At 40.2% G+C, this 9,518-nt stretch overlaps 1 protein-coding gene across 1 annotated transcript; it reads right to left on the bottom strand.

The window, feature by feature from the left end:
* Window positions 1–364: 364 nt before the first annotated feature.
* LOC143153630 (uncharacterized) lies at window positions 365–4,336 on the bottom strand. The gene is made up of 5 exons (XM_076325049.1): window positions 4,242–4,336; window positions 1,774–2,090; window positions 1,452–1,604; window positions 1,152–1,280; window positions 365–1,060 (listed from the first exon to the last, which is right to left on the bottom strand). Exons 2-5 carry the CDS (start codon window positions 2,062–2,064, stop codon window positions 365–367), a joined length of 1,269 nt encoding a protein of 422 aa, XP_076181164.1. The 5' UTR covers window positions 2,065–2,090; window positions 4,242–4,336.
* Window positions 4,337–9,518: the final 5,182 nt, after the last annotated feature.

Here is a 9,518-nt window from a genome sequence, read left to right as displayed (position 1 = left end):
TTTGTTTATCGTTTTATCGTTGATTGTAGAACTTTTATATATCGGATGATCGGAAAATTTACGCAGACAGCGATTGAACGAATAATGTTAAAAATCCGGTTAACATTGGACAAAACACGTTTCACGTACAGCACCATATGTATCGAAACGAGCTGTAAATATTACCTCAGAGCTGTATTCAAAATACGAGAGACTGTAATAATGCCATTAGTGATTTCTCAAAAATTCCCTCCAGAGGCAATCTTTCCAGCATGACAATGCTATTTATTGTTTCTCAAAAATTTCCATCACAGGTAATCTTTTCAACTTTGCACTATAGCTACTATTTTCTTCAAAAATACAATGTCCACGGTTTAAAATCCGTCTACGTGGTTGAATGGAGAATTTTCTTATGATTGTCCAGCGTAAGGGGACCCTTGAAGTATTTTTGGCACGTTTCGCAGAAAAACCGATGTTTGTTGTTGTGACATTTCAGATGCTTGTTCAACAGATCTTTCCGCGCGAACGCTTTTTGGCAGTACATGCACGAGAATTTGTTCGGGTTCACGTGGACCGTGCTGTGCCTGGTTAGGTTGTCCAACCTGGTGTATTTCTTCGTGCAGATGTCGCAAGTATATTTGGTCCTCTCTGAATGACATTTCTGATGGTACCGCAGGTACCGTTTCTGCGCGAACGTTTTCTTGCACGCGCAGCAGATAACCTGGTTCGACGCGTCCTTCTTCACGTCCATGTGGTCGGCCAGTTCGTCGCTGTTGACAAACTCCTGTTTACAAAACTGACACTTGTACCTCTTCAATTCTTTGTGCTTGTGTATGTTGTCGACAAATGTCGGATCCGTTAGAAATTTATAAAGCAGAGTATCGTTTAGTTTGTTATCGGATCCTCCACCAGGATTCGAGGTGTCGTCTTCGTGTCGATCCTTCTTGCATAAATTAACAACTTCCGGCCGAGTGTGATCATCGTGGACGAAATTACCATCCGCGTACGATTTCGAATGATCCTCGCTCGAAGGTCCGGCCAGACAGCAGCAATGCACTTCACTTGCTTTCGACAAATAGACCTGAAATATACGGAGATACGTGAGACCGTGATAAATTACGTGTGCATACAATAAAAAGAAAATATAGGAATTAATTGCAATCCGAGTTTACATTGTTGTTGTCGTCACTGTAATTACTCGCGTTTGAATCCTCATCCGAAAGTGAATCAGAATTTTCGCCACTCGATGATAGACCAGCTATCGAGCAGCGACTCCATGTTTCTTTTTGCGTTATCTCGGTCTGGAAAAGATTTTAATAATGTAGAAATACAGAGTCGAAAAATTTAAAGATGTATACATCCATAGTTTTTTATGAAAATTTACATAAATATTGTTTAAAGTGTGGTCTTTTAATAAACGCGTAAAACATTTTTATCAAATACGTCTCTTGACGTATTTACCACAAATGAACCCTAATGTCAATTTTTAAACGATACAAATATGGTACGAATACTATAAAATAGTGCACGATCGAAGCAACGAATGTTCCTACGTTACATAATAATTCGAACACGGGTACAGAATAATCCACCCTAAAACTGTGTAATCTGAAACATATTAAAATCTCATACAACACTCAACGTGTCAATAAATTCGAACGAATGGCATTTCTTCGCATCTGTTTATGTTTTCGCCGTGAGTTTGACCAATATTATTGTGAATGGAATTACAGAATTAATATGAATGGTTTACGCGACACATACGAATACTCAAATGCTGTCACGTATCCGTACCTTGTGTTTAACAGTCAGGTCTAATGCTTCCGTAGTATCATCCAACGTTTCTTTCTCTTCCTCGTTGTTTACATCGGAATTTTTCGATTCCTTTACTTCGAAATTGCCAGCTGTGCATTTATTCGATGCATTTGATGTATTATTACATTCCGCACCGTTTAGTCTTCCTTTTTTCCCGTTGCTCGAAGACGAACGTTTCCATTTTTCAAATTTATCAACGATAATTTCGGACACGGGTTCGACATTTTTGTCTTGAACTATTCGCTGCCTCGGTATTGTTTTCACTCTCATTTTTATTCAATACGACGTAACGCGACCTAGAAAGAATTTGCATGTATTATTATTGCAATTAGCCCGGTTTTGTAAGAAACTGTTTGCATTTTACGAATTTTTAATTGTAAAACTATAGTGGATTGTAAAAAATAGTGGTGCAAAATTTTGTATCTATCTTCGACAAGAATCGATTACTTTACCGGTAATTAATTAAAATGTCTCCAAAACGTGCAAAATTTCTCGAATTCTCCGATGGGCTCTACTTAACTATTTAATCAACTTGCTGTATATAAAAAACGATTTACGCAATGATAGATTATCGCACAGACAATGGAGACGTACGTCTTGGACCCCACATCCCCCCTTCCTTCTTCAACCGGTGAAAAAGTTTTCATTTCATTTTAAAGCTTCGACTCGCACCAGGGAGTTACTTGTATAAAATTGTTTAAGAAATAGGGTCGGCCAACTCTATTTAAATAATTCCTCAACAACGGTTTTTAATAAATATTATTAATAAATATTCTGCTTCAAAAAGTAGAAAAGTATCACCGTAAAGATAATATATATTTTATATATTTCTACTCTATTGATCGGTACTCTTAACTTTAATCCAGTTTCCTTATTAAAATTCGTGCCTGGTATTTATTCATTTAAACGTTAATATTATAAAATGTCACGTGGGGTCTTCGAACTTTGTTCAAGGCTCGAGCCTCTCAAATGCACGATCTGCTACTGGATTCGTGTTGTCTAGGTGCAATGAATTTTGTAGCGATCTATACAAATAAAACTCGGTTGTGTCAGTGAGTTTGTTACCGCATCACGAGGAAACGCCTGGAAGGGATCGCGATGGAACTTGGAACGTGTCCATAGGGTAGTCCGACTTAAAATATAAGCTGCGTAACATCGCAACATTCTTGCCCCGAGGGGAATTTTTAGTGCCACCCACAAAAAGGTTATGCACAATATCTTGCTGTTGCTCTTACAGCAGAAGCGTACGTAAGAAAAGTTGTAAATTAAATATGGAAACATTTTGTTCTGGAAAACTTTCGGTAGAATCGATGGTAGCTGAGATTAAAACAAAATACATCCGAAAAAGTGACCGAAGCAATTGCAATAAAATTTGAAACGTAGCTGTGTATACATCTTACCGGTTGCTTTTACGACGAAAGTATTAATATCTCAAAATATTAAAAATCAAATTTGAAGGTATTGTTTATTTTATGTCTCATTTTAATCTAGAGATGAAATTATTTGCCGAAGTATTCGTTATTTTAAAAACTGTTTCAAATATAACTTATTTTGTTTCAAGGAAGTTTCAAGTATCGATGGTTTGTACTCTCTCTGACCGATAGTTCTATCTCTTCGAAACTTATCCTGATATTTTTTGGCAGCCATCTACGAATATCCAGAAATATCCTTTGAAGTATGATCGTTTTTCAGTCTTCGAGGCATTTCCTCTTAATGCACATATCACAAATAAACAATCGACCGACCCTTTTTTCAGGTAACGAATAGTTCGAGAGATAATAGTGCGTATAGATCAAAATGGGACACCTGGTATACAAATATTCGAGAGAATCAATAATAACCGAGACATTGACCCGAACCTTCCTGTCATCGCTACCTTACGAGAACAGATCTCTGTTTATTTCCCCTCCGGAATTTAAAATAAGAAACTTCGTGATACGTATGTACATATATTCGGAAAAGGTAAAATATATCATTTGCATTCAAACGATACATTCCTCTTTGGAAAACGTCGGTCAAGTGGTTAAATTTAATCAATTATTAATAATTTAAGCAAGTCAATGCGAACCAACTCTAACCATATGCAATCTCGTATATTATTTATTTCTAGTAATATTGGAAAAGAATATAAATTCTACTTGAACGTAACTGTATTGTACAAATATTGCGTCGAATATTGCACGTTAAACAACAAAATAGTCTGTTCGTAGAAATTCTGATTGTTGTAACAAAAAAAAGTCAATAATGGAAGTACACGCGTGCAGGACGTTCCTTATGAATGAACGAGTGTCGATTATTCTTAACAACGAATACACCGAATAACGTATTTCGCTGTAAATTTGATCGCTAGATCTATCGAATTACCGTTTTAAAGTGAGCCGACACGAATCTACACAAAGACACGGGGAAACTGTACTTAACCAGCGCGTTGAATGCAACACACCTACGTGTATCGGAGCACAGAGATCCTTATTCCCCGGATGAATATTCACACACCTCCTCGATCGACACCATGAATTGGATTTTGGTGCTTTACGTTATCCACGTTACCTCGGCACACACATTTCACAACGCGTCGACCGTAACTGAGAAGAAACACTGTTTAGTCGACCTCCGGCCGAGTTTGACGGTCGGCACGACAAAGGACGCTTCGCGGAGTTGCCGCACACAAATCCAAGTTTGCAAACACAGGCCAGACTTCAACGGAATCCGATCTACGATCGACCAATGTGGATTACCTATAGGAGTTAACGTTTTTCTACAGCGCGATGTAATTCGAAACATTCACCGACACTTCTCCCGATTATCCACCGAAACGTGTATCGATGAACGTATTATAGAGTGGGCTACTTAAATGCGAATACATTGTTCAAGAAATGTCGCGACGAGAACTTTCGTAACAAATACGAGGCATATATTTCCGGGAGAGATACGAAATAAAAAGAAACGATTTATATCGGGATTATTTGTTTTGTATCGTAATCGATATTATACACATTGATTTCAAAGAATTGTAAATAAAATATTTAAGAGTAATTATTTCTAAAATGTTTGCAACCTACGTGCGATCCGTCGAACGATTTACTATGTACGTGTACTAAACATGTGTATGTACTAAAATTATAAAAAATGAAACTACGAGGAAGAGCTCCATCGGGCTTGAAACTTTGGAAGTCGATATACGAACGATTTTGTAGCTGTACGACGTTCAATTGGAACGCAACCGTCGGACGTTTTGTACGATATCGAGTCTGTCGTTCGATCTTCCGTTAAAAAATGTCGTTCGTCCGAAGGGATCGGCGTAAGAGGCCGGGTCGTACAGTCGGACAAAGTGATCACCGTAATCGGCACAAAGAAACGAGCCGTTGAACGAGAAATAAAGACAGAGTAGGGAGATCGGAGAAACAGACAGGCAGACAGTGGAAGAGGACAAGGACGGGACGGCGATGGGGTCAAACATAAAATTGGCAAAAAAAGCCTCGATGTTTGGTAGGATGTTTCGTGTCCCCTCCCTGCACGTCCCGGTCGTTAATACGGCATAAGGAGGAAGCAGGGTTAAGCGAGGGTGAAGCGAGGATTTTTAATTGTAGTTCAGCCCGTATAACCCCGCTCGACCCGCCGGTATTGTCATACCGGAGCGGCGCTTTTCTTTATTTCCCCAGTGGCTGGATGAGGTTATACATTTTTTTAACTACGGCAATGCCTCCGTCTTCTTATTAGCAAAGCTAATTGGAAATACAAATGGTTATTCACGGTAAGAAGGAAACCTGAAGACCGACTGCGAGGCGAGTACCAACCGATGGAGGGCTCTATGGATGGGCGGAAAGGAGGCGGAGGGGCGGGGAGGGCCGGGGAGGTACACTTCTCTCCGTGTATTAAGCTTGTATTTGCCCTGGATAATTAGGACTTTTTCCCGACCAATTCGGATGAATAATTGATTTTGCTCCAGCCTGCCAGCACACCCCGTCGCTTCTGGACCTCTTCGAATGACAATCACCCGAAGAAAAATACAGATCTTCGGATGAAATATTCAATACGTACTCGATGGGAAGGGTGAACGCAGAAGAGAATCCGTCTGGGAGTACCATCTGGTTTATTGTTCGAGCAAAACATTCGGAAGAATAGGGAAAAGTTCACCGGCACCGTCGATGAATTTCTGGGACAAGTTCCAACGTTTCGTACCTTCGAAATTACCGAATAAAGAAACATTCTTCGAATTCGTTGTGTTTCAAACTGCTGTACGAGTTTTATTTTACGTCTCGAAACGAAAGTTACCGCTTCGTTGGTCATCGCGGTTACGTATTGATACTTCGATGAAACGTACTGCCGAACCCGTTGTCGTTAGGTGTTTCAATCGTGTACAAATCGCGTGAAATTTTCTCAAAGAATTTTAAGGGGAAGCTGAACGACCGTACATTTTCGTCGAAGAACGAATGAAACAAATTGTACGAGTACAAGTGGAACTATTTTCCATCGTTTCGCAACCGTTTAAAAACCACGATAATAACGACCGCGAATACCGAACGAGAATACAAAAGGACGGAAAGAATTTATACCTCAAATTTGATTGCACGGTGTCGAGCAGGACTGTCGAAGAAATAGTCGGTCAAACAGCAATCTCACGGGAGCTTTCTTTTTGCCCTCTCCCTCTCGCCCCTTAAGAAGAAACGCCCGCGGGGCTCTGCAACTTTTTTTCATCAGCATTTTACGGTTATATCCGTGCATTAATAATGCACATGCTTAATATAAAAAGAAGCCCGCGAGTCTCCGTCTAATAAACTGGAAGAATGCTTTATAACCGGCTGCGGTTTCGGGTCACGAGGAGAGGGTGGCGGCGAGTTTAGTTTGCTGGAAGCAGGCTAAAGGGGGTGGCTTTCTTCTTTATGCCCGTAGAACGGCCAATCTCTTCAGCACGCGTCGAACGAAAGTGGCCGAACTTCTCTGCCCGCGAAGAGACAAATCGCCGCGCGGCGCAACCGCGACTCGTTAAAGGACTTCCCTCCTTTGTTTCCGGCTACGAGCCAACCACCAGGGAATATATATTTTCGGGGGGAAAGTTGACGATGCGAGAGAAAAACTTGCCGTTCAAACGCGCGGAATGTGCTTTTCAGACGAGGCTCCGCTCTTAAGATATTCGGCGAGGATTAACCTTCCTATTTCCCCATCGGCGAGGCCTGGATTTCTAACGCTTTTTCTTCATTTAACATTAATTCAACGCTGTTAAGAAAATTCGCTGGATCTAACAAACTTCAATTCGACTTGTTCGAAACTACGTATATTTCCCTCGTTAAAGTCAAAGATTACGTGGTCTACGACGAATAGATATACGTAGTTTTGACGTTTAGATTACGTGGACGGAGGAGAACACTCTTCAAATCTCGAAAGGTTGAAAAATAAGTACAATTTGCACATTGCATTTTCCTTCACATTTTTGAAGCACAGAAGAGTGACGAAATGGGCAGATGAAATTTTAAATTCGATACTTCTAACCGCGATAAAGTTACTATCGAAACAAGGAACATTTGGCTTCACTTTTGCAGCAAAAGGATAATTCTAATCGAAATGTGTCAGGTGACAAATACTTGGAAGGAATGTCCGAGCGACTGACGGCAAAAGGATAGACAACAATTTACACGTCAAGATACAAATCGCAGATGGTCGTACTTCATTTTTGAATACTTCTATTCGAAAAATGATTTTTATCGCGAAGCAATGGAATATTTTTGTATCATTTTCGCGTGAAATAAATTATTCATGGCAAGACAGTCGTCTCTAGTTATATCATCGCGGTGACGTTCGAATGTAAATCACTTTCAGCGGAGCAATTTTCATATTCATCTTATCCTCGAGAGTCAAATGAATTTTTCGTTCTCCCCGGAGCTGATTTTCGAGTTGCGAGCGAGAGGAGGCCGCGGCAGATAGCGGAGGTGAGACTTTTTGAAAAATATGAGTTTAATAAAGAAGAAAGTATGATGTATGGGCCGCTGCCAAGGGAGAGAACCTACCGGGATCAACCGACTTCGATACCCAGATATTGCATGCGTAATATGTATAAGCAGATGAAGGGAATTGCCACGATGTATAGTATGTAGATACGTACCGACAACGAACCCTCGCCAAGTGCTCAACGCCGATTTTCATGAAATTTTTCACGTTCGTAGATCAATCGAGAATCAAAGGAGACGAATTTTTTACCCACGGAGATTCTAGTTTCGCGGGGTGAAACTACCCTTGAAACTTTCATCTCGTCAATACCATATTTCGCATTCTTTTGGGCACATGCTGGTTTACGAAACAAATTCTTCAAAATTCGTGATAAAAAGTAACGTGGCAATCGATAAACGAAAAGTAATACAAAGTCGAGAAACTACTCTTCTTAATTTTTTCCCAAATATTCCTATAAAGACGAGATAGTCGAGGTACATTTATTCCGAAATTAGAATAGGATTTGAGTAGTTTTTTTTTACTTCTTACGACGTGGAAAACAGTTACGTATTAGTCGTTTCATTATGCGGAAACAATGTTCGGTAACATTGATAAAATTACGCGCAAAACAGCCTTATTATTCTATATAGTTGAAAAATTATCTAGAGCTAAATATAACACCACATTTGAAGAAATTTCGTTAAGAATTTTCTAAATTTGACTTTCGCTTCTTTAATTTATCGCTATGTATTTTAGAACGTAAATTGAATTTCGTGGGTGGTTTCGATAGCGAGCACGACATTGGAAATATCGCGTGACTCGATAAAACGCAAAGACGAAGGCGAAGGAGAGTTTGCGTCATCGACCAGTGGATAACCGAGTCCGTTTTTTACCATTCGTTCCAGACGGTTTTCCAGGATAGTCCGATAGGCTGGTTTGGCAGGAGCAGAGGACGATACGAGGGATTTCCATGGAAATCGATGACACTGCCGAACACGTAGTTCCGAAGGAGAGAAACTGCGAATAGATGTCCGTAACTTATCCAGATAAGGGGTTGTAAAACGATGTCGTAGCTATCTGCCAATACGGTTTGCTCCCTCTTCGCAAAGGGAGTGAAAGGCCTTGCATCCAGGTTGTGGGCAGATATACGGAGCAATTCCGTAGAAATTGATGCCATTTGAATATCGCCCGCGCTACAACACGTTTCCAAGATAGTACCGTTTGTATAAGCATTTGCACTGTTTCCCTAGATCGGTATCTCCTTGCGCAGTTTTTTCGTTTCGTGCTCTCTAAGGCGCAGAGCTGGCGGAGATATCGGGAAAAACAATCGTCAACGACGTAAAATTACAGTTCGGTTTATTACTTTTAGAGTAACGAAACGTGTGGTTGTTTTCGTTCAAGTTTTCGTTAATTTTTTGCAGTTCCCGTCGATATCGGTCGACTGGGCTCGCTATACACGTTTTTCTTCTTTCTGTTGCTATAAATTTTATCACGTTTGTTCTGTAACAAAAGATGGAAGTTTGGAAAGAAAATTAAAAAATTAACAAGACGGAAAATTAACACGAACTTGAGTCTCTTTTGTTTCAACTTTGACGCAGAGCACAGTTAAAACTCTGGCTATTCACTTGATAGACAGTGATTGCACTTCACGGACCCTAGATCTCTAGGACGTGCACCTTCCGATTGAACGTTGAAGAGCGTCGTAACTTTACGCATTTGAAAGTGTCCAGTACGGGGCCACTGCAAAAAGGGGTTACGCTGCATTGTGAAGTGCTTCAACGGCTGGAACAGCAACATTG

Source organism: Ptiloglossa arizonensis, chromosome 13 (assembly GCF_051014685.1).
Source record: "Ptiloglossa arizonensis isolate GNS036 chromosome 13, iyPtiAriz1_principal, whole genome shotgun sequence".
Taxonomy (NCBI): domain Eukaryota; kingdom Metazoa; phylum Arthropoda; class Insecta; order Hymenoptera; family Colletidae; genus Ptiloglossa; species Ptiloglossa arizonensis.
Note: the sequence above shows the minus strand (reverse complement) of the source record. Positions and strands in the feature narration are given on the sequence as shown.

Excerpts from the sequence above, each read along its gene's own strand:
- LOC143153630 (XM_076325049.1), bottom strand. The coding sequence starts at position 2,064 with ATGAGAGTGAAAACAATACCGAGGCAGCGAATAGTTCAAGACAAAAAT. Across the intron at positions 1,281-1,451 it reads GTTTAAAAATTGACATTAGG|ACCGAGATAACGCAAAAAGA; the intron begins GTTCATTTGTGG and ends AATCTTTTCCAG. Across the intron at positions 1,061-1,151 it reads ACAGTGACGACAACAACAAT|GTCTATTTGTCGAAAGCAAG; the intron begins GTAAACTCGGAT and ends CGTATATTTCAG.